The 26903-nt window shown below is 33.6% G+C and overlaps 1 protein-coding gene across 1 annotated transcript; it reads left to right on the forward strand.

Annotated features, from left to right (window-relative positions):
* Positions 1-8: 8 nt before the first annotated feature.
* LOC127719175 (chitin synthase chs-2-like) lies at positions 9-22954 on the forward strand. Its single transcript, XM_052225197.1, has 15 exons — positions 9-247; positions 2095-2194; positions 4308-4477; positions 5968-6047; positions 7712-7820; positions 8858-9011; positions 9372-9582; positions 10126-10326; positions 10817-11101; positions 11885-11997; positions 12502-12666; positions 13949-14205; positions 14333-14535; positions 18261-18964; positions 22943-22954. Exons 1-15 carry the CDS (start codon positions 9-11, stop codon positions 22952-22954), a joined length of 3003 nt encoding a protein of 1000 aa, XP_052081157.1.
* The last annotated feature ends 3949 nt before the right edge of the window (positions 22955-26903 follow it).

Raw genomic sequence — 26903 nt, forward strand, 5'->3', positions numbered from 1 at the left:
TTGTGCTTATGTCTTCGAATGGTACCGGAAGTTATGACGACAATATTGGAACATTCTGGTTTGGAAAATGTGAAATTAAATTTCCGCACTGGACAGACAATAACCACAACCCCATACTAAATTTAGTAGACAGATTTACCGATATTTGGCCGTTGGTGACAGGTGGAATAATAAGTTATTTATCTCTTCTACTAATCACAAATTATATTTGGTCTCCAAAGAAAGAAAGGCTCCAATCAACAGATAAGTAAGTCTAATAAAAATACTTTGTTTTTAATATTTTATAGTATTAAAAGGATTTCTTTCTGGAAGTTATCAACCATTAACTGTGTTATAAAGTGAATATAAATTCCGAAGATGGTAAAGAGTTCACGACCTAATTTACACGATAATAATTCCTCTAAAAAAATGTGTTAAATCCTATAATTATCAATCCAAACATTTTTAAAATGTTTCTTTCAATTTTTACTTTCTTGAAACTCCAAATTCCATCCATGTGTATCGCGTATGAATATTTTACAGTAAACCCGGCTTAGTAAATACCCGGCCACGTCCGGTCTGTGTTTTTGTTAGATGTTTTTCTTCTTTGTATCGTTCTGATGAGTTAAGCCCTTTGCAACTGATTTTTATAGTTTATGTTGTGCTGTAACTGAGCGCTCACAAACATGTTTAACCCCGCCACATTCTGTATGTGCCTGTCCATAATCAGGAGCCTAAAGTTCAGTGGTTGCCGTTGGTTCATGTCTGTCATATTTGTTTTTCGTTTTTTTTTGTTTTTTTTTCAAATTAGGCCGTTAGTTTTCTCAATTGAATTGTTTCATATTTTTCATGTTGGGCCTTTTATAGCCGACTATACAGTATAGATTTTTCTCATTGTTGAGGGCCGTACGGTTGCCAATAATTGCTTACATCCACTTCATTTGAACTTAATTGGTTATTGTCTCATTGTCAATCATACCACATCTCCTTACTTTTATATTAGTATTTACATGGATTATTAAAGTCGTTTCGGCAACAAAGTGTATCGAAGTGTAAATCAAGGGGAAAATACCTAACGGTCATATCACTTCAATTATCTATAAATTTGCAAATCATATAAGAATAATACCAATGTGATTCCGCTAAAATGATATTATATTGATGAATGTTTAATCGGGATAACAATTGTAAGAATTTAAACAATTAATATGATAATATAAAATCAGATGACTCCCTGATAAACTTACAATGCATATTGCGTTCCTACCATCTGATAATTCAAACATTTCGCAAGAAAGAAAGACCATCTAGATGTCTAAATAGATATTTGAACTTATTTACAGCCGATTGCATTGAGTGTGTAGGTAAAGGTAATATCTTAGACTAGCTTGCTTGCTAGCTGAACCATGAAGTCATTATTAGGTTAGGTAAACTACCCTTCTTTAAGAGTAGACTAGTCCGACAGATAAGCAATCTATCTGTCTGTAGGAGTAGGCTACTTCGAAAGGAGGGTAGTATACCTTACCTAATAATGACTTCACGGTTCAGCTAGCAAGCAAGCTAACCAAATATATTACCTTTACCTACACACTCAATGCAATCGGCTGTAAAAGACTCAGAGATTTCTCGTCACATACTATTTACACGCAGATTTGAATAGCTTAATCACTATTACCAACTATGGGGGTCTTGATTAGGTTTTCATAATAGAGAATAATCGACAAACAGAGTCAGTGCAGAATAAAAGAACAAAAATATAACGAATAGACAAACAATAAGCAAAAAAAAAAAAAAAAAAAAAGAATAGAGAATAATAGGGTACTTTGGGTTAATGATTTTTTTCAGAAATATGTTAAAATTGACATAAAATTTAATATAGCGCTACTTCAAATATTTGTTATAAAGACATAAGTTTCAAACTTAAACCGTTTTGATAAGGAATGATATTTGGATTTACATACAATAAATCATTTATTAATTTATTGATATTATTGTTATTGTGTGTGTATGAAGTGTCACTAATTTGGAGTACTGCAATACTTACAACAAATGTATCTGTAACATTTTATTAAAATTTGTTTTCATCGTAAATGCCTTGTCGTTTATGAATTTCAGACTGTTCGTTAAGCCATTGTATTGTGGATTGTTATTGGACCAGTCGTTCATGTTGAATAGAAGGCGAACCGACGAGGAATATAAAACCACGATAGAATCGGTAATATATTAGTGTTTTTAAACTATACTCTGGCCTTTGTTAGTCTTGTATCATTTTTAAATTTAGTTTCCTGTGTATAATTTGGAGTTTAGTATGACGTCCATTATCACTGAACTAGTATACATATTTGTTTAGGGGCCAGCTGAAAGGCGCCTTCGGGTGCGGGAGTTTCTCGCTGCATTGAAGACCCATTGGTGGCCTTCGGCTGCTGTCTGCTCTATGGTTGGGTTGTTGTCTCATTTCAAACATTCCCCATTTCCATTCTCAATTTTATTAGTCAATGTGAGAGAGGCGAAAGATACAAAAGAGACATTCAAACTAAAAAAAAAACACCGCCATGACAAAAAGAAAAAGACGGAAAGACAAACAACAGTAAAATAAAACACTACACAGAAAACTAAAGACTAATCAACACGAACTCCACAAAAAACCGGGGGTGATCTCAGGTGCTTCGGAAGGGTAAGCAGATCCTGCTCCACATGTCGCTCCCGTCGTGTTTTTTTTTTTGTAAGTTCAAACCCAATGATTATTTGATAGGTCTAATTCGGTAGTCAAGGTTTCAATCGAGCCGGAATTATACATGTCAAGTTCAGTTAATTTTTTTAGCTATTGTTCTTTTTTTCATTATTTCAGTTTATTTGCTCAAACGTTGTTATAGTTTTTAATATTTATTTGAAACATTATTAGTTATCTTGGTGTAATCAGGGGTGTACAGAATTTTACACCGTTGTTGAAAATTCATAACCCTGAGGCGCAGAAAAAATTCCGTACACCCCTGAGTACACCAAGATAACGAATTTATTTTATTTTTTATATTTTTTTTTTCTTTTTGACATTTTCTTTTTTTTCTTTATTTGGGCAAATTTTTTTATTTTTCAATTTTTTGGCAAAATTTTATTTATCCCGGGATAAACAAGGGTGGGGAGTTATTTACATCGGGGTAATTAACCAATCAGATTGCAGTAGTTTTGCTGCATAAGAAATAAAGGCATTTAGACACTGTCATACAAACATTCATACACACACACACATGCACACACAGAGATATATTCTTCGCCTACCTTGACTCCAATGAAATTAACCTTGAAAGTAAATTAAAATTTGGAAACAATTGAACAATATATACAGTCTATGATATAAACAAGTCTAAATTGAAAACAACGTTCAAACCTATGATTGCGTTGGATAAATAGCGCAATTTTTATACGTGTGCATGCAAAACAAATTTCTTGGTAGAGGGGTCTAAATACAGCACAAACAACATTTTCCAAAAGACCAAAAAAGTGAAAAAGTATATTTTAACAAAACGCATTTGACTAGGTCGAACAACTGATGTTCTTAAACCCTGCTGACTGCCATGGCGATTGCCAAATAAACGGATCACCAGATGTAACAAAATGGATCTAAATTATTAATTTAATACCAAACAGAAAACAATAAACTTGTAGAAAAGATGGTATACCGTAAACATGAGGTGCAAAAATTGGTACACCATATCCGGATTTCGACAATTAATGTCTCTTCAGTTATGTTAGGAATCGAAACGGTATTTGGAAGGCCATATAATTTACCTCAATTTAGGATTGACTCTTGAATTTTGAAGAGTCGAAATAGGATGAACGGATTATATAAACCCGAAGGCAAATATAATACAAGCTCAAACGAAAAAATATAAAAAAGTCTAAATTGAAAATAACGTTCAAACCTATGATTGCGTTGGATAAAAACCGCAATTTTTATACGTGAGCATGCAAAACAAATTTCTTGGTAGAGTGGTCTAAATACAGCACAAACAACATTTTCCAAATGACCAAAAAAGTGAAAAAGTATATTTTAACAAAACGCATTTAACTAGCAGGTCGAACAACGGATGTTCTTAAACCCTGCTGACTGCCATGGCGATTGCCAAATAAACGGATCACCAGATGTAACAAAATATTCTATGATATATACGAGATATGGTTCTAATCACATTTTTTCTTTTTGTATTAAACTATATTTTATTTAATTATATCATATTTTATTTAATTCAATTCAATTATATTTTATTTTATTTACTTATATTTGATTCAATATAATTATATTTTATTTAATTGTATTTTATATTCGATAGAATAAGCCTTCGAGGGTTCCTATCCCTGACTGGACGGAAAACCCAGAATACAATCCTAACGAAGACTGGTCAGTTTTACGTAAAGAAAGCACTCCAATGATATACATGTGTGCTACAATGTGGCATGAAACACAAAACGAAATGACACAGGTTCTCAAGTCTATTTGCAGGTATAGAAAAAAATATTTGAGAATTGAATGCATCTTTTTACTATTGTATTGGTGTGTAGAAGCGTTGACCGAAACACTTTTTTTTTATAATTAACTATATTAACTATGTGATAAAATTCAAAGATACAAAGTTATAAAGATTTAGTCTTGAACTTTTGTAAACCTAGTTTTTCAGTAAGTATCCTCAAAATGTTCTATCTATATATATAAAAAAAACTGAAAAGCAAAATTAACATTCTTATATTCATATTTATAAATTAATCATTTACAAAACTTTGAATTGTTCGAAATACTAAGGGTTTTTACACCAGGAATAAATTGCCATAACTTGTTATTTTGCAATACTTTTTAGAATATTTGGCATTTAATGCTTTTCAATTTCTTACTTTGCTATGCTTTTTACCTTTGTGGATTCGGCGTCATTGATGAGTTTTTTTGGTCTTTTTTCGTGTTTTTTTTTTTTGCCATGGCATTGTCAATAGATATAAGAATATGTGGTATGAGTGGCAATGAGACAACTCTCCATCCAAGTCAAAATTTATAAAAGTAAACCATTATAGGTCAAAGTACGGTCTTCAACACGGAGCCTTGGCTCACACCGAACAGCAAGCTATAAAGGGCCCCAAACATTACAATGGTAAAACCATTCAAACGGGAAAACAGTTTGTTTTCGACTTATGAGTATGAATATATATCCCTTTGGTATCTTTTGTCTCTTTTTTTAATGGGGGGGCTAGGATGAAATTTAAAAAAAAAGGCAGGACAGGAGTTTTGAGTAAAAAAAAAAGGCAGGCAGGATGAGCAACTTGGCAAAAAAAAAGGCAGGATGACAATTTAAACTATTAAAAAAAAGGCAGGACCGAATAGAAAAAAATGGCAGGACAGAGATTACAACTAAAAAACAAATGCAGGAAAATTTTTTTCATCCTTGCCCCCCCCCCCCCCCCCCCCCCCCCATAAAAATCAAATGGTAGCTCCCTAAAAGAATATAACAAAAATACGAAACTCAAAGTCAAATTCAAAAAGGGGACGTCCATAAAAACTGACAAAATCAAACACTATCAATCAACGGAACAAGCGAAAAACAACTGCCATATTCCTGACTAGGTACAGCCATTTCCGAAGAAAATTGTGGGTTAAAGTCGGTTTTATAGCAAGCTTAACCTCCCACTTGTATGACAGTTGTTTGTTAGTCCGTTAAATTAACAAAACTGGGCGAGCAGCCTCCGTAGCAGCCCAAATAGAGATACTATGTTAATGTGACAATATTTGGGATTCATCAGCCAAAACTTTGTTAACATCCATCACTGACATACAACACAACTGACTGAACAATTCAAACAAACTTATTAAACTACCAGTATCAAAAACGCCAAATATGATGCAGTAGAAACTAAACACATCATAGATACAGGGATTAAAATATATGAGATTTGAACATCGGTAATATCTATTGACTTACTAGTATTTCTTATTGACCAATTTAACAGAATGGACGAGGATCAATGTGCTAGACGGAATCTTCAGCTTTACTTTGGAATCCGAGACCCAGATTATTATGAATTTGAAGGTAGGCCAGCACATACATTTTACTGTCATGACAACATGAGAATAAGGTATACGTTGAAGAGAGGCGAAAGGTATTAAAACTCATTAATTCAAAATACACTGACAATGCCATGGCAAATAAAACGGAAAACGATTGAGAGACAAACAGCAGTATACAAAACATAACATAGAACACAAAATACTGAGCAACACGCACCCTCCTTTACGTGACAGCAATCCAAAAGACGTTTTACTGAAGTATTTATTTGATACATCAAATCTTTGATTATGGAATATCGAGAAGTATGAAGATAGTATTTTGAGTTCAATAGAAAACGTCATAAGAATAATTTATATAATAGTACTAATAACGAAAATCTATAAATCGCCATATGTAAAAAATAAAAAATACTCTAAAGTGCTGTACATGCAGCATGGTAATTAAAACAAATCAAAGATGGAAAAAAAAACACAAAACATACAATATATCAAACGCAAATACCAAAAGAAAAATACAACAAAAATGCTACCACAAAAAAGGTCAATACGGAAATACATATGCAATGACATCTTACTGGTATCTATGATGAGTTTATTTACAACCACTGGGTTTTTGACACTTCTGATGGAGCTTTCCTCCCCGAGGTTATCTCCAGCCCATTAGTCACCACTTCTGTATGAATTATCATCAATATGGTCATTATCATAAATTATTTGACAACACTTTCTTATTAATAGTCCGCACTTCCATGTTGATATAAATTATCATTGATATGGTCATAATTTAAAATTAACTGTTAACAAAACATTGAATTTTTCGAAATACTAAGAATTTTCCTTCCTTAGCTGTAGTTAACGAAACCTTTCGGAATTGTGTGTCGACAATGTTCTTCAACTTCGTGCTTGATTTGTTTGATTCAAGCGTCAATGCTTTGTCTTTTGTAGACGACACGCGCGTCTGGAGTACACAATTTTAATCCTGGTATCTATGATGAGTTTATGAATCAGGGAACATTTCTTTGTCCAAAATGTTATCTTTAAACTTGCCGATGCCACTTTATAAGACAGGTCCATAATTACCACATGGAAAATGAACGTTGAAATCGAAACCTGTAATTTTCCGTCCATCTGGGACTATTATTCTTTAGTATTGCTTCAGCAGCTAAACTAAAATATATGATAAAGAAAATGATTTCAACTTTCCAATTGTCAACTTTCCATTTGCAAGCAGTACCATAACAGTCGCCTATCGTATGGTGTTTACATATTTCAATAAAAACGTTACACTCGTGTATGTCAACCCTTAACAGACTTCATTTACAGAGGTATTTACCTTCATGTTAAGAGCTATAATACCAAAGGGGGCAAACTGTAAAGAAGGGTTTTCTAAGGTTATGCTGACTGTTGCCTATGTATAGCTTGACAAGGGTTTTCTAAGGTTATGCTGACTTTTGCCCATGTATAGCTTGAAAAGGGTTTTTAAGGTTATGCTGACTGTTGCCCATGTATAGCTTGACAAGGGTTCTCTAAGGTTGTGCTGATTGTTGCCCATGTTGAAACCTTAATTTCTAAATATTTTTTAGACAAATCGCGCGTCTGGTGTTCAAAATTATAGGCCTGGTATCTTCGATGAGTTTTTTTACATCTTCTACTATTTTGCAATTATTTTGTAAACTTTTCATATAGCACATATCTTCTTTGATGACGCCTTTGAGTCGCACGCTGAGGGCCAATATGAATATAGAGTCAACAGCTATGTGAAGATGTTGGTTGATTGTATCGACGTCGCTGCTACGTAAGTTTTTTAATATATAAAAAGGTGTTACTCATTTAGGTATTCCTACCATGTTTGTTTTTCCGAAATTTGCCGAGTAAATCCGAAGTTTGTCGAAGTCGTATATTTAAATCGTTACTTAGTGTATGGTCTATTTAGTAATCCCATGATCAAGTAACGAAAGCGTAGTTTAAACTTTGCAGGATAAACTATACAAACATGAGTGTACTGCTCGAATCGGCGTTATCTCTTCGCTTGTTAAAACATCTATGAAATTAAAGAGACTTTCACCGAATACGAACGGAAATGTAATAAAACCGAAAAGAGGAAGAGTTACTGTAATGTAAGAATAGCAAAAATATGCCGACATTTTATTCGAAACTTCTGCAGATCTTCGTCCTTCACTGAATCTAAAGTTACCTCTAATTTATTTCAGCTGAAATCAACAACATTTAAATGTTCAATCTAGGTACATTGTGTTTTAATTTGTATATCTATTGTCATTCTTTGAACATACATATTAATTCTAAATCAAGATCTTGCTTTGTCTATAAAGTTATCTAAACGAGAACGTTATAAAGCTTCTCGAAATTCTTCAAAAAGCAATGTAAAAAAGCGTTGACAAAATCGATTCAAACAATATTGAATTTTTACATAATTGTCAAAGTGACATGATCACAAAATTTTAACAGTATGCCGCATCAATAGGCCTATTCAAAGTCTTCTGGATTTACAAATCGAAATGCTTAATCATTGTTGGTATTCCGTAACTAGTTATATTTTGCGAATATTGTGCTAAGATTTTACAAAGTAACTTATTTTAATATAGTGTAACACTTACATTTTTTTGCCAATTGGTTTCGTAGTAAGAGTGCATATTTATAAGAAGAAATATAACTGTTTTGTTTGTTTTTGATATGATAATATTTGAAAAAATAACTTTAATCAATTCAGAGCTGTTCACAATGTTATTAATTCAGAGCTGTTCACAATGTAATTGATTCAGAGCTGTTCACAATGTTATTAATTCAGAGCTGTTCACAATGTTATTAATTCAGAGCTGTTCACAATGTTATTACCAAAATCAAGCCACCAACAAAGATACCAACGCCGTATGGAGGTAAGCTGGAGTGGAAATTGCCAGGTGGAAACAAAATAATTGCACATTTGAAGGACAAACAGAAAATTCGTCATAAAAAAAGGTGGAGCCAGGTAACATATTTATATAAAATGGACTACAAAAATAAAACAAAAACTTTTATTCAAATTTGCCAAAAAAAAAAATAATGATGAATCATGATCTTACTATTCATTGATTATAAACAAAACATGTTAAGAATGTCTATAAACTAAAATAAATTAGTAGAACATTAGGTTTGTAAGAACAAATGAAATAACAGAATCGGCGGGAAAACATGCGATTGATACTTTTCCTATAATTTGAAATAAATGGTTACGAAAACATGTCATGGTGCTTTTGAATATAACAATTGTATTTCAGCTTCTCGCTGTAATCGAGCTTGGTACATAATGTATAAATGAATTAAACATAGTTTTGTCTGTATTGTATAGGTCATGTACATGTACTATTTCCTCGGACACAAACTAATGAACTTAAAGAAAAGCAAAAAAGCCAAAGAAATAATTGCACAGAATACATTTATCCTGGCTCTGGATGGAGATGTGGATTTTCAACCGTCTGCAGTACAGCTTCTTGTTGATCGAATGAAAAAAAATCTCAACGTGGGAGCAGCCTGTGGACGGATTCATCCGATAGGTGCAGGTAATTGAAAACTAAACAAAAATCTGTAACAAAGCTTGTAAAGTTTAAATATTAAATTAAAAAACAAAATCAACAAACATGCAGCTTTTAGCAGCATTTTCTTATAAATAGCTGCAGGGAATTTAGAAATATGAAAACAAATCTTCACATGTGAGGTAGCTTGTGAATGCATTTAACTCATAGGTGCAGGCAAAGAGACAGGGTTAATAAAATACTAGTACTTCTTTCACATACAGTCTACTTACTATTTGTTTATAAACATTAAAGGAGTTCTCCCTAATCTAGCATCGCTTACAATGTATCTTTTGGAATGGAAACTGGAATTAAGATATACATATCTGCACAATTATCAAAGCAGAATGATTTGGTTTTATTTGATTTCAATGTAGTCAAGACTACAAATGTATATTCTCCTTCTGTGCGTTGTATTTAGTTGTATGACGTTCACTATTTAAATTGAGTTCTATCATAAATTTACGATAAAATCACACTAATGTGTAGCAATCTTATTGATTTGCAACTCAAATTGTATTTCATTCAAAGGTCCGATGATTTGGTACCAAAAATTCGAATATGCCGTAAGTCATTGGCTACAGAAAGCAGCAGAGAATATGATTGGATGTGTGTTATGCAGTCCCGGATGTTTTAGTTTGTTCAGAGGTTTTTCATTGATGGACGACAATGTCATGGCTAAATATACAAAATTACCAACCGAAGCGTATCAGCATGTTCAGTATGATCAAGGTAAATCCAAAACGAATATCCATTGTAATTGTACATGTAATGCGTAACTAGTCGACAAAGCAAAAGTATTTAAAGATAGTTATATTTGTGTCGAACAAGTATTTTTTCCTCGGCGAATAGCAGCTCACTAGTATATGTCATTTGGAAAAGTTGTCTGTCTTTTAAGCATTTGATGCAAAATTTCGTCAAGTACATTTTTTTTTTAGAATAATTGTGACAGTTGTGTTCAAAAATTATTAAATAATTATTCATTCATGACTGCATAGATGTTAGTATTTATATTGTATTACTAGTATATATAATCACAATGATGGTTGTATTATGTCAAAATTGCTGTTTGATACAATGCGACAATTTATTTTATCTAACTCAATCAAAAGTAAAAACGGAGTAACAGATTTCCCACGTCATTTATATAACCACACAATTCTATAGATTTTATTATTCCAAAACCTAAAACATAGAATACATTGTATATTTTAAATTTAAGGTGAAGACAGATGGCTGTGTACACTTTTGCTCCAGCAAGGATATAAAGTTGAATATGTAGCAGCGTCTGACGCTTTGACCTTTGCACCGGAAGGATTTTACGAGTTTTACAATCAACGTCGTCGTTGGTCTCCATCAACAATGGCAAACATCATAGATCTCTTGATGGATTGGAAGAATGTCACAGAAAAAAATGACGATATATCACTTTTGTGTGTTGGATATCAGATGCTTTTGCTTGCCTCATCTCTCCTCACACCTGGAACTATATTGCTTATGGTCTTAGGTAATCACAAACATTAGTTAATTCTAGAATAAATGAAAATACCAGTTGATAAAATTTATTCGCTCAAAGCCAAATATTTGAAAGCAAAGAATTGATATACCGAAACACTTGAATAGCTTTATGACTAAAATAGACCTAAAACAATAGCCGGATCAATTTAAAGTAATGAATAAGACTTCCGTTGGTGATCAACGCAAAACTATTCAATCGGCGTCTTTAATCTTAGGTTATTTTCTCTTGCAGATAAGAAATCTTAATTTTCTAAATCTCTTGTATACGAGAATGAACAATTTTGTCAATTTTAAATAACGCTTAGATCGATTGGAAATTACTCTCTGGGCTCAAAAACCACCAGACAAAATTATAACTGTACAAAGAAATAAATAAGAGTTGAAAAATATTATTATAAAAAACCATAACATACAGATACATCGATCTGAGACCAGACCAGCGATCCCCTACCCATATTCATTCAGATTTATTTTAGCTTTACCAGTCTAATCAAGAGTTGTGTCCCTTGGTCTGTCAAACTTCCGGTTTTCGTTTGAGTCGAACTACGGGTATCTCGAAACATTTCTCTGGTCCGGCAGACTTCGAGATAACGAGAGTCGACTGTATATGTCCCCATTCAAATGCATTGATCGTCAAAAAAAAAGGGGGGTTCCAACCCCCGGAAGCCCCCCCCCCCCCCTTTCCCCTTCCCCCCTGGATCCGCCATTGGAGCATTTTGTTAGTTAAAGCACTCAATACTTTGAGCTTGATGTAAGTTTCCATTTGTTGCAGGTGCATTGTATACAGCATTTCCTGCAATTCAACCCTGGACGGCATTTGTCATCAATCTGGTACCTGTTGTTATCATGGTAGTTCTTTGTTTTGTTTCCAAGAAAGAGGTTCAGGTAAATAAGCTTAGATACCAGAATTAAAATTGTGTACGCCAGGCGCGCGTTTCGTCTACAAAAGACTCATCAGTGACGCACGAATCCAAAAAGTTAAAAAGGCCAAATAAAGTACGAAGCTGAAGAACATTGACGACCCAAAATGCCAAAAGGTTTTGCCAAATACAGCTTATAATTTATTCTATTCGCTGGGTAGAAAATCCATTAATTGTATTTCGAAAAGTTCAAGTTTTTATAAGCAGTTGATTGATAATTATGACCATATCAATGATAATTCTTGTCAACACCGAAGTGCTGACTACTGATAAGAAAGTGTTGTCAAATAAATCAAAGATTTTTTGGACAACGTACGGTTAAAATTTACGGTCAAATAAAACATCACCAGCAAGGAAAAGAAAGTTATAAATAGCAAAAATGTCCTCATATATTAGCTATAGGGTATACAGATATTCATACGAAATTGTCTACAGCAATAGTTTTCATGATGATAATTTCAAATTTCAGCTTAGTTATGCCGCGATATTGTCTACAGTTTACGCTCTTCTGATGATGATTGTGATAGTTGGACTCCTTAAAGAAACTGTGGAAGCTAAATGGTGTTCTGTTACAACGTTTTTCTTGGTGTTTGTCGCTTCGGCCTTTGTGATATCAGCGTTATTGCATCCACAGGTAAGTAACTATTTGAATTTCAAATGCATCTGTATTTTCTAGTTCAGACTCTTGTAATGTGAAATTCGTAATGAAAAAGGTGTCTCGGTGGCCGAGAGTTATGGGTAGCTCATAAACCGTGTTCACTAGCCTCTCACCACTGAGATTGTGAGTTCAACCCCACAAGTGGCAAGGTGCGTTCTACTTCAATCTTAATTGACTAGGGTTACTAGTTTGCCTGCAGACAGTCGATGGTTTTGGGGCTTCCTCAACCAATATAAACCGGTCATGTGTGCTAAAAGGTGTTCAACACCTACAATCTACCAATCAATCGTAATATGTTGGGTTAAAGAAGCGATCTTTACAGGTCTTTTTATTGCTATTCTTTAAAAAAAACATCTGATTCTTATTTCGTACTATCATTTATTTAAGGATCTCCCACTGTTTTCACTAAAAAATGAAAATATGCTTCTGCAGCTCTTTTCTGGATTTACATTCATCATGAAAACTCAAGCCCAAATATTTGAAAGCCTAGCTTATATAAGTAAAAAAACTCGTTAAGAGCTATGTAACCAAAGGTATCTAAAACAATAATCAAATCCATCTAAGATCAACTTTGCCTAAGGGAGGTGGGGTGATCTCAGGTGTTCTGGAAGGGTAAACAGATCCTGCTCCACATGTGGCACCCGTCGTGTTGCTCATGTAAGTATAAACGCACAAATTGATGTGTGTTTAATGCCAGTGGGTCCAAATCCGTAAGAAAACATATTGATATATTTTGAATATGAAATAGTGATGTGCATTACAATACCAACCCGGCTAACAAAGTTACAGTCAGCACAAAGACATGTCATGTCAAAATGAAACTTTTACTCTGACTTCGAGTCGTCCACTACAAAATGACATATGATGAAAGCATGGAAAGCAGAATAGCAAATAAATCTTTTTAACGTTCGTGTGATTAGATAAGGAATTTAACCCTAAAACCTGCACTCTAAGCGAGCACACTTCAATTAAAACCATTGAGGTAGTTGAAAAAACTGTTACTGTATATGTTTTACAAATCAAACCAATACATACAGTAAACCAACTTATTTTCGCGACTAACCCTTTCTACCCCACTTCTTGGCGATTTAATTTCAAGATTTTCAAATTTACTAGATGTATTAATTAAGGGAAGATCCAAGTTTTACATCTTCGCGACGATTTATCTTTGCGATAAACTTCCACTCGCAAAAGTCGCGAAAATAAATCGCTCGCGAAAATTAGTTGGTTTATAGTATTTTAAAACTATTTCTTTCAGGAAGTATGGTGTTTATCGCATGGCCTTTTGTATTTCTTGGCAATCCCGTCTATGTCCATGTTAATGATGATATACGCATTGGGAAACCTAGACGATATTTCTTGGGGAACAAGAGATACCGGAACGGCAGCTGGAACACCAGCGAGCTTACCACAAAATCGGACTAGATTGGATGATATTCGCAGCTGGGTTATGGGCCCTCAAACTACTGATAAAAAGACATCCGATTATCAGTTCTCGTTCGGAAATTTATTCAGGTAATTTTGGTTTTTTTTAAGTTTGATTTAATATTGTGGTATTACAGCACTTTACGAACTTGTTCACCGAAAAAGACCAAGTGAAACACGAAGCATTCCAGGCTAATTCTCATTTTTCATTAAACAGATGTATGTGTTGTCCCCAGTCTGGAACTGAAACAGAAGATACAAGACTTCGGGCAATTATCGAAAAACTTGATGACATGGATACCAGAATAACATCATTCAGTCAACGCAGCGTGACATCATTCAAACAAAATGACACAAAAGAAGATATCACTCCCTTTTCTCGCCAACCAGGAGCTTCCGAAGGAGCAGGGGAAGTAATCAGTAAGTTAACATTTTGTGAGTCGACAGTAAACTTTGCACATTTTCTTATTTTTCTCTGAAACCACTGTGCAAGTTTTAACCAAACTTGACAGGGATGTTGTATATAGCGGGTTCTAATAAAAGATTCTCAGTTGGGTTCGATTTGACGAAACCCATGTTTGCTATACCAAATTTTTTATTCTGATCGGCCAATTTTCAAAAAATCATCTTCTCTAAAAACCGCAGGGCTATTTATTTTGAAGAGGATTGATGATTGGGAAACCCTCTACAAATTATCTTCACTTAACAATTGTATATATCTTCCACTTGATACAATATTCCAGGGCTTCGTTTCCTATATTGATTACCTTTATGGAGGGTTACTACTTTCAAGGAACTTGTTGACCCAAGGGCTCTTTTTTGTTAAGTTGGAGTCCTCCCTTCGAAAGTTTTACGAACGCCATCTTACTACACGGTATGTTTTTTTTTCATCGATATAGGCCTATGATGACGTAAGCAGTAAAATTCTTAAGCGATAATTGTTCGATCTACGAATAGTACAAATATGACTGAAAAACTCAATCTATTCCTTGTTGGAGTCAATGGTCTTAAAAGATGATTTTCTACGCTAATTGTAGTGTTTTTGTATTATCTTGAAAGTTAAAGTAAATAGGCAGAAGTTGTTTACAGTAGAAATGTTAAGCAATACGAGAAAACAATTACATGACTGAAGCCATCAATTGTCTTCTTATAGGAGACATTATTCGTAAATAACTATTTTTGACCAATTCAAACGTTTTTGCTTATTGTCTTGAACGGCTTAAAACTACCGCGATAAAACTTCTTTAAGAATAGTAGTACGACCAACACGATTAATTGGCTTGCAGGATGCCTTGCCTTTAAATCACTTATATGTTTATGCCCCCGCCGTAGGCAATGGCGGCATTAGGTGTTACCCTTAACCGTCCATCCGTCCTTCTTTCCCATTTTCGTTTCCGCACTCTAACTTAAGTTTGCCTCATGCAAATTTTATGAAACTCATACAGAATGCTGAGAACCATAACTCGCAGACAGAGTTAAAATTTGGGCAGTGAGTCACTTACCGTTCTAGAATTATGCTCCTTATTAACTTGGAAAATTGCAATTTTTTTTCGTTTCCGCACTCTAACTTGAGTTTTCCACACCCAAATTATCTGAAACTCATACACAATTAAAAAAAACCAAAACTTGCAGACAGAGTTCGTATTTGGGTAGTAAGTCACTTACGGTTCTAGAGTTATGCCCTTTATAACTTGGAAAATTACATTTTTGTTTCGTTTCCGCACTTTTACTCAATTTTGTCGCATCAAAATGTTAGGAAACTCATATACAATGCTTAGAACCACAACACGCAGACAGAGTTCGAATTTAGGTTGTAAGTCATTTACCGTTCTAGAGTTATGCCCCTTTTTAACTTGGAAAATTGCAAAGCTTGAGAGAGGGCATTCGTGTCCTCAGACACATTCTTCTTTTATTTAAACAATTTTATTGTATTTGATCAATATAAGACAATTGTCTATCATCTTGACAACTGTATCGATATGAAAAATTGTAAAAAGCAAGCATTTATGAGGGAAAAAAGAGGCAGGGGATACCAGCGTGACATTCAAACTCGTCAGTCGAAGACAAACTAAAAACGACGAAAAGACAAACAACAGTATAGAAAACACAACATAGAAAACTAAAGCAGAGCAACACGAATCCTACAAAAACCGGAAATGATTTCAGGTTCTCAAGAAAAGGTAAAAAAAATCCTGCTCCTCACGCTGCGCCCGTCGTATAGTTAATGTTAGTACAAACTCGGTGATGTCAAATTCGCGGAAACAGGACGATATTGTGGTCACGAAAATTGGAACATGTCCGTCGTCATATGTTAAACAGATATATTATAACGGTCAACATGATTTATAAATATGTCGCCAGAATGAAACTGTCAATTGACGACTTATTGGAGTTTCTGCCCTTTGATTTACTAAATTGAGATCATTTCAGAGAGAATTAGATATTGTGATGAATGTTTATTTGTGGATTAATTGATTCGAGAAGGGGAGGTGGAAATTTTGAAAATATTTTTGTATAAGAGAGGGACGAAAGATACCAGTTGGACAGTCAAACTCATAGATCAAAAACAAACTGACAACGCCATGGCCAAAAATAAAAAGACAAACAGACAAATAATAGTACAGATGACACAACATGGAAAACTAAAGACTAAGCAACACGAACCCCACCAAAAACTGGGGGTGATCTCAGGTGCTCCGGAAGGGTAAGCAGATCCTGCTCCACATGTAGCACCCGTCGTGTTGCTCATGTTTTTACAAATCCGGTAAATAGTCTAATTCGGTAGGTCACATACGTAAAAAGGGAAGAGTATTGTAGTAACGACATAAGGAACATATCCGATATCATCTGTGAAACGGTTATTCCATAACGGTCAACCAACTCGTGATGGCGTCTGTAAAATTTACAAAGGGATCCTGACTTGTATTTAAATAAATAGATTTATCCTGACACATAGAAATGATTGTATTTTACTTCAGTGCTTCTCAAAAATGTGTTATTGTAAATACATAATTTGCTTATGTAACAAAATCTGAATTTTGATTCGAAAATTCTTCGGAAAATGCCTATACCAGCTTAAGAATATGAAATGTGTTGTCCATTCGTTCCATTAAGTGATATAGTCGAGCGTTTCATTTTCATGATTTAGTCAGGTTTTATGGACTTCCACCTTTTTGAATTTACCTTGGAGCTGGGTATTTTTTTTAATACTTTTTTTTATCATAATGAAGGTGAACGGGTAAACTTATCGATCCTTCAATAAACTAAATCTAAAAGGGTGCCAATTCAACACTGTAATAAGAACTTTGAATATTGTTTTTATTGGTATTTATATTGATTTTGTTATCAGTAAATTAAAATCAAACTAAATATTATTCTTATATACATATGCACTTTCATGGCTCTACAAACTGTCGATACCTGTATCTTTGCATTATACAAGGTCATGTTTTTCTCTGACTGTTTATGACGCATTTACACTGAATCCATTAGATTTTGGATGTGTACTGAATGATATATTAGTCTTAGATTCATTTTTTTTTTATTACTTGTTATTGGCTTTGAACTAGTTGTCAGTAACTGCGAGTGCTCTCATGTCTGTTTTTAGTGTCTTTTAGTTGTGGGGATGTATAAGTACCCGTCCACGTCCACTCTGTGTTTTTGTTTGGCGCTTCAAACATTTGTCAAACGATTTTAACCCCGCCACATTTTGTATGTGCCTGTCCCAAGTCAGAAGCCTGTAATTCAGTGGTTGTCGTTTGTTGCTGTGTAACATATTTGTTTTTTGTTCATTATTTTGTACATAGATAAGGCCGTTAGTTTTCTTGTTTGAATTGTTTTACATTTGTCATTTCGGGGCCTTTTATAGCCGACTATGTGGTATAGGCTTTGCTCATTGTTGAAGGCCATACGGTGACCTATAGTTGTTACATTTTTGTAATTTCTTTATCATTTGGTCTCTTGTGGAGAGTTGTCTCATTGGCAATCATACCACATCTTCTTTTTATATAGATTTTAAAAAATGCATATATTTGTCAGGAAATAAATTCAGGTTCTTATGAGCTTCTAGTTTCTTGTCCTTTGGGTTTTTCTGTTTTTTTTTGTTTTTGTTTATCTTATTCTTAACGTTAGCCTTGTCATTTCAGACAATCCTCTGTTGGCAAGGCAAGAGCAACGAGAAAAGCCTAGAGATGAACTGGTTTGTCCATTCTGGATAGAGGACCCTGATGTTCGATATGGTGATATTGAGTATATGACTACGAATGAAGTAAACTTTTGGGAAAAATTTATTGAAAAATATCTGAAACCATTGGATATGTCAAACGAAGTTAAAAAGAAGATCAAACAAGATTTGCGAGAACTTAGGAACAAAGTTTGTTTGGCATTTCTTCTAATGAATGCACTCTTCGTGACAATAGTTTACACGTTGACGGAAGTAAACAAACAAGAGCTGGGGTCATTGTCTATTTCATTGAAATGTGACAATGGGAAGGAAAAGAATGAAAAAGGGTATGGTCAGGGTTATATTGAGCCTATTTCATTCGCTTTTACTGCTGTGTTTGGCATAATGTTGTTAGTACAATTTGTTTGCATGCTGTTTCATCGTTATTCCACACTTTTACACGTCATTGCCTCGCCTTCAGCAGAAATAAATTTCAAAAAGAAACTGCTAGGTAATATCTTCGTATCTGATGAGGAAGATACAGATAAAGAAATAAAAGTAATTGAGGGCTTGAAACTAGTGAGAGAATTTCAAAGTAATAAGCAAGAAACGGAATCTGACACCTCTTCCGTGAGGTCATTTGCAACAGACATAACAGAAAACGAATCTGAATATGGGGACGATTCGGTTGGACAACGTAAAGGGAAAGATTTGTGGAAGAAACTTGCAAAAAGAAAGACGGAAATGGCGCGTAGCACTTTAAGTCGAAATTTCATGAGGAACTATTCAAAACTTCAGAAGGCTGTTGACGCTGAGGAAACAATGAGTACTTCGCCCGTCAATATGGAAGAAATGGAGAGGAATCCTGAGATAAATAGGACGAACTTTGTTCTGCAACAGTTTGGTCCGAAACGACTTACCCATAGTTCCATTCGCACGGTCGTCACAATGATGAAAAATGACGATATTAAAGAACAAGTAAGGAGAAAAACAGAACATTTGAATAAACTTAAACATTTACGTAAGGAAAGGGCGAAAGAAAAGTTCCGAGCAGTCTTACCTAAGCTAGGTGGCGCATCGAGACTAAACTTTGCTAATATCGTCTCTCAAGCTAAACATAAAGAAAGATTAGATAAACTTGATAGTGAAATCGAAAATATGAAACCGGATATCAATGAGGATACGAAACCAAAAACGGAAACTTCCGGAATAGAAAGTCAACCTAAAAGGCTTCCTTCTGTCAATGAAAAAGATGAGAGAGAAAGTGATATGGACAGTGATTCAGATAACGACGACAAACACGATTCCTCAAATGACAGCGATGATTCTAAAGATGCTCCGAGTGGACGTCCAGTTAGCAGAAGTTTCCGAGTAAATTCTGATGGTAGTTCGAGAAACAGTTTGGCGGATGCAGATGTTTTATTTTAAAATCTCCATAGTTACCAAAAAGTTATTTATACTTATAGACGTGTTTAAAGCAGAAACAGTGTAGATAGTTTATTCTAAATGAGCTCAGCGATATTTTCTCACGGAAGTAATGCGTACTAGTATTGAAAATATTTAAATTCGCCGTTTCCGAATCAAAAGTGTTTTGAATTTTTTTCAAAAGGCGAATACAACAATGATTTATATTTTTATTGATATTTAATGCATGCTACCCCTTTAAAAGAGATCCTTGGTCTGAATCTTGTTTTACATTTTCTAATGACTGGAAAAGAACACAATGGGAATTAGGGAGCTACCATTTGATTTTTATGGGGGGTGCGGGGGCGGGGCTAGGATGAAAATGTTGTCCTGCATTTTAGTTGTAATCTCTGTCCTGCCTTTTTATGTTTCACTCTATTCGTTCTGCCTTTTTCTTAAAAGTTTATCCTGACTTTTTTTTACCTAAATTGTCATCCTGACTTTTTTTTTTGCAAGTTTCTCGTCCTGTCTTTTTTTTTTAATTCAAAACTCCTGTCCTGCCTATTTTTTTCAAATTTCATCCTAGCCCCACTCCTCCCCCCATAAAAATCAAATGGTAGCTCCCTTAGAGATAGGCACCCTTGTTATACAGTTTCTAATGAATGGAAAACAGATCAATGGAAATTAGAGAAAGGAATTATATGTGTTAAGTGGATTGCATTTTGGTCTTGTTGTTCTGATAAGTTTCTCTTTTATCTAAATATAAACATGTTAAACAAGTGTTCTACTAAACATGAATATAACTATTTAGGTCTATGTAGTTCAACAAAATTAATATAATACTAAATTATTGTTTATTCCTGAAATCATATTTATTTATCATTAATTTCATTCGCGTAATTTTTGTATTCACTATTGTGTGTTGAAAGAGCTATATGCCTAAGTAAATGATGCTGGACTAATAACTGCAATTTGATCTTTTAAAACAAAGCATATAACACATTTGAATCTTTTAATCATTGTGTTAATGTTTTACCCTTTGCCTCTCCATTAAGTATTTTCACTCATACAAAGTGGACTACAAATATATTCCTTATATGTTCTAAAGTTTTTACTTTTATAACGCAACATGTACAGAATTTTATCAGTGTGTTCTCTATATACTCCATGTAATCATGTTTTTGCATTAACGATTTTTACTGTTGCACTCTTTTTCCAGTTCACCGCTTGCACGTGTTGTAACGGAACTTGCATGTTTTTACTCAAATTTTGACTATTTTACTCAATCACGTTTGCAATCCTTCATCTCGGTAACGTGAGTTATTTTCTGTTGTGATGATAATAATCATTACGTGAAATTAAGTGTACATGTATATTCACCATTGGTGAAATCACTGGCCGGAAATAGAGGTATAAGGTTCAAAAAAGTAAAATAACAAAAATACCGAACTCCTAGGAAAATCCAAAACGGAAAGTCCGTAATCAAATGGTAAAATCAAAAGCTCAAACACATCAAACAAATGGATAACAACTGACATATTCCTGACTTGGTAACGGCATTTTCTTATGTAGAAAATGGTGGATTAAACCTGGTTATATAGTTAGATAACCCGGCCTAACCCGTTCAAGGGGGACAACTTAACAAAAATTAAAACATCATGATCAAACAGAAAAACGACGAAATGACAAACAGCATCTACATTACACTTCACAGAAACTTGAGAGATTCATGTGTTACTTTAAGTCTAGAATTTTTTTATTTGATGATTTTTTTACTATATCGTGTCGTCTAGTTTCACGTGTTCCTGATAAAAGTAAATATAAAAAGGTGCTGCACAGTACGATCAAAACGCTTTACTTCGCATTATGGTGCGAAGCTATTACTTTCAAGCCATCTTGAAATTATTATGTAAAAAATATCGGTTCTCATTGTTTATATTATGATTTTGAAAAGATCCTATTGGCTAAAATGAGATATATAATTTGGAACATGTCCCGGACAGGAGATGCCAAAAATTCGGCATTACCGTATGGGTTTTCAAGATCAGATCCAATACCCGATCTTTGAATAATTTTGCCTTAACTGGTTCACCTCGCTATATAATGTCGCGTCAAATTTATATTGGAAAATTACTACATGTTGAAGTAATTCATGGTATTGCGAAGAAAGGTTAGACTTGTACATAATTAGTTTCATATTTTCTTTTGATTTTGGGAAGTTTGTTATGTTAAATGCCCACTACTAACTTCGTGTATGCGTAAACAAATTCAAGGATTTGTTTTAAATTAGCTGTCGATTTTCAAAGTAATGAGGTTCTAGAATAGTTGTTATATATTGATTATTCTTAAATTATTTTCTTAATTTATTAATATTTTCCTCTAACTGGCTACAAGCGCATCACCTTATTCTGAATTCTTTTTTCTCATTGAAACATATTGGAGACCATGATAGATTTCAGCTAGAACCTGGTATCACATACATTGAATAAAATAGTTTCATAGTTTGAAAACGAGTACTATTGATTGATTGATTGGTGTTTAACGCCATTTTCAAAACTTTGTCGTGGCGGTCAGTTTGTATTAACGGAGGAAGCTGGAGTGCCCGGAGAAAATCACCAACCTTCGGTAGGAAAACTGACAATCCTATTCAATTAAGATTAGAGTAGAATGCACCTGCCATGTGCGGGATTCGAACTCACCACCTAAGTGTCGACAGGCTAGTGATACAGTATTACAACACTCGGCAAATAAGTCCCCCCTAAAAAAAAAATTGAGTACTCAGTCTAGTTATTTAATCAATTTTGACGGAGTTTAGATTACAAATGCATTTCATCGTGTGCTGCAGTAATGCAAGTCGTGTAGAATGGATATACTTATTAAAATTATACATCGGACCTAAGAAACAAAACGGGATGTATTTTTAAAACAATTGACGCTTTGCCTCTTTGCTATCGATGCAAGATGGCCGTTCATGTGCCACTGAAACTAAGTAAAATTAAGTTTCACAAATCCTGTACTGTATATTTACAGTGAAACCTCTATAAATCGAACTTTCTTGTACGTGATAGAAGAAGACATGTACTCGGTTCACAAAGGTCAAGTTACTATAGTTAGATGCTTGATTCAAATATCATAATACACGAATTAAGCTTAGAGATGTAGTTCTCCAGTTTCGCAAGGATTCGTTTTATAGACAGATTTCGCATATTTAAATATGTTTTTACATTTAATTGGTACTAATTGATGTTTGTATTACTGTAGATAAGGATCTAGATATACGATTGCACTGTAGCTTTGGTCTTTAAAACTGAAACTGACAACTATATTTTATCTATTTTTGTAATAAAATGTGTATGGCGTTTTGCTTTTGTTTTTCACGCCGCCAAAATTAAGGACGAAGGGGTAGACAAAAGTCCTCATAACACCACAAAACTGAGATTTTAACTCCTACAAATCACAAAATGACTGAAACGAAGCACAATAGTTAGGTGAACTGAAAATATTTTTCAACATAAAATAATCAAATGGCCTCTTTTTTCAGCTCACCTTTCCAAGGGTCAATCGAGCTATTGTCATCACTTGGCGTCCGTCGTTGTCGTAAACTTTTTCAAAAGAACTGAACCAATCACAACCCAAAAAGTGGTGAATTATCCTTAGTGTATCTAGTATGAAGTCTGTGTGTTTTTCTTGATCAATAAACAAAGATGGCCACCAAACCTAAAAAAAGAACATAATGGTAAAATGCATTAATTGTCTAATATCGTGAACATTAGAAAATAGAACAGGGCTAAAATACTCAACTGAAGTGTGTCATGATCCACCTCTTATTTTTTAAATAATTACAATGTATCAGATGTCTGCATAAAAGAGATATTGACATTAAATGGAAATTTTTTACTAATTTTCGTGTTTTTGACAAATATCCTGAAAATTATGATAGATAGGTGGAAACTGTTAATTGCAAAAATGACCAGCATCACAATATCTACAAAAATGCCAATAAAGCCCAAGTCATTGGATGGCTCTTTTAGGAGTGGTGGTCCTTGAATAACGATTTTTGACGAATTGCTATATATTGAAGAAATAAAACTGATAGATAAAAACTGTAAACAACAAAATTGATCAGCATTATATACAAACTTAGTCTACATGACCAACACCATTAAACGACTACTAAATGAGTGATGGTCTTTATAGATGACGACTTTTGTTGAATTTTCGGCCGGGTTTTTGCAACTGATCTTTAGAAGTATAAAAGATGATTAAAAATAAACAGCAAAAATTATCAGCAAAACATAATATACAAGCAATCCAATCAGTTTTTTTAATAGAATTTGTCCTAAAAAATATTTTTTGCTAATTTTTTTAAAAATACTTTTTGCTAATTTTTAAAAATCCTGAAAACTTAAAGATAAGTAGAAACTGTGAAAAGCCAAAATGATTAGCTGTACATGAGCAACAAAAATGTGATATGCCTGAAACCATTGAAGTAGTTATTGCCCTTAAATAACGATTTTTTTTTACAAATGTTTGTGAAGGCAAACATGCAAAATAATTGGTAAAAATCGTCAGTAAAAGGCAATAACTCCATTAGATGTCCTCTGACAGTTTTGATGTTAATGGACATTATGTAGATCTTTTCATTCTGAACATTTTTGTCCTGCTTGATTTTCTCTATCGACAGCGGTTTGAAAGTTAATAGACACAAATAACATTATACACCTATTTTGTTTAGCCATGTCGTCCATGTTTGTCGGCAGGCGTTGTCATTGGACACATTTATAAACTAGATACTTCGATGATGATTTTTGTCAAGTTTAGTTAAATTTAACCCAGTAATTTCAGAAGAGATGATATTTGTAAAAGTTAACGGATGACGGACGACGATGACAGACGACGACTCCAAGTGATGGTTGAAGCTCACACTGGCTCTTCGGGCAAGGTGAGCAAAAATGAGTAAAAAAGAAATAAAAGTAAAAAATCTTGAAAGAAACACAGCCTATATTACAAGCTTATTAAATGTGTACAAATAGAAGAACAACAAAAGTACTATATATATAATGGTTGAAGGTCTGGATTGGGTTCCTTTAATTCTGCATTCTTTATAATTTTTGCCCAATTTTTGTATTCGAGAATTCCATTATCCTCTATTTCATATTTTTTGGGCCAATTTTTCACTAATCTTTATTCATTTGACCCATTGTTCTGCATATGATTATTCTCTATTCTGTAAACCCCATGTTGTTGTTTTTTGTTTTTGTTAATTGTTGTTTTTAAGGTCCGGTTGCGAACATTTCATGTATGTTCTGAACGAGCTGAACTATTCTACCAATGAAAAATATTTGTTAAGAATCGGATGTGACAACAGGTGCTCTGGAAGGGTAAAAAATGACAGCAATATCCGTCTTGTTGTTTATTAGTCAAAAGCAATAAAGGTTAGGTAATAAAAACTTAAATCAAACAAGAGTTTAGACTGAAAAGAACCCCAGATCTTTATTGGGGTTCGTGTTGCTTAGTCTTTAGTTTTCTATGTTGTGTTTTGTGTACTATTGTTTGTCTGTTGGTCTTTTTCTTTTTTAGCCATGGCGCTGTCAGTTTAATTTTGACTTAAGAGTTTGAATGTCCCTTTCGTATCTTTCGCCTCTCTTCTTAACAAATTTCTCGGATCTGTTTTCAATCTTAAAACAAGGTTGATATTAAACGGTGAAGTATATGTAACAGTAGCGAAATCGTTATGAATAAGTGTATAATATCTTTAATAGAAATTAAGACTACAGAGAAAAAAACACACACACCGAGATATGAAATGCACTAAAAAACACGATATTCGCGCAAATTGAATACAAAAATGCATAAAATCATACTTAAATAAAAGCATAAGAGAAACAGACTGACACAAATATATACATGTAAAGACAAAATTGTGAAAGAAGACATCATATATATGTTATAAATTCATAAACACAGTTTAGCTTAGCGAAAGATGAACTAAACCTGGTAAAATTCAAAGACGAAATGAAAGCTCTCTATGATATTTGGAAAGCAAACTAAATAAAAAATAATAAAATAAACATTCTTTTCCCTCGTTCGTTTCTAAAAAAAAAATAGAAAAAAAAATGAAACGCTACAAGAGCTACTATATTTTATCTATTTTTGTAATAAAATGTGTATGGCGTTTTGCTTTTGTTTTTCACGCCACCAAAATTAAGGACGAAGGGTAGACAAAAGTCCTCATAACACCACAAAATTCATATTCTAACTCCTACAAATCACAAAATGACTGAAACGAAGCACAAGATTTACGTGAACTGAAAACATATTTCAACATAAAGTAATCAAATGGCCTCCTTGTTTAGCTCACCTTTCCATAGGGTCAATCGAGCTATTGTCATCACATGGCTTCCGTCGTTGTCGTAAACTTATTCAAAGGAACTGAACTAATCACAACCCAAAAAGTGGTGAATTATCCTTAGTGTATCTAGTATGAAGTCTGTGTGTTTTTCTTGATCAATAAACAAAGATGGCCACCAAAACAAAAAAAGAACAAAATGTCATTTTATGGTAAAATGCATTAATTGTCTAATATCGTGAAAATCAGAAAATAGAACAGGGCCAAAATACTCAACTGAAGTGTGTCATGATCCACCTCTTATTTCTTAAATAATAACAATGTATCAGATGTCTGCCTAAAAGAGATATTGATATTAAATGGAATGTTTTTACTAATTTTCGTGTTTTTGACAAATATCCTGAAAATTATGACGGATAAGTAGAAACTTTAATGGCAAAAATGATCAGCATCACAATATCAACAAAAATGCCAATAAAGCCCAAATCATTGGATGGCTTTTTTAGGAGTTGTGGTCCTTGAATAACGATTTTTGACGAATTGCTTTTTATTGAAGAAATAAAACTGATAGATAAAAACTGTAAACAACAAAATTGATCAGCAATATATACAAACTTAGTCTACATGACCAACACCATTAGACGACTACTAAATGAGTAATGGTCTTTATAGATGACGACTTTTGTTGAATTTTCGGCCGGGTTTTTGCAACTGATCTTTAGAAGTATAAAAGATGATTAAAAATGAACAGCAAAACATAATATACAAGGAATCCAATGTGACCGAAACAATCAGTTGGGTTTTAATAGAATCTGTCCTAAAAAATATTTTTTGCTAATTTTTAAAAATCTTGAAAACTTAAAGATACGTAGA

Source organism: Mytilus californianus, unplaced genomic scaffold, assembly GCF_021869535.1.
Source record: "Mytilus californianus isolate M0D057914Y unplaced genomic scaffold, xbMytCali1.0.p SCAF_10, whole genome shotgun sequence".
Lineage (NCBI taxonomy): Eukaryota > Metazoa > Mollusca > Bivalvia > Mytilida > Mytilidae > Mytilus > Mytilus californianus.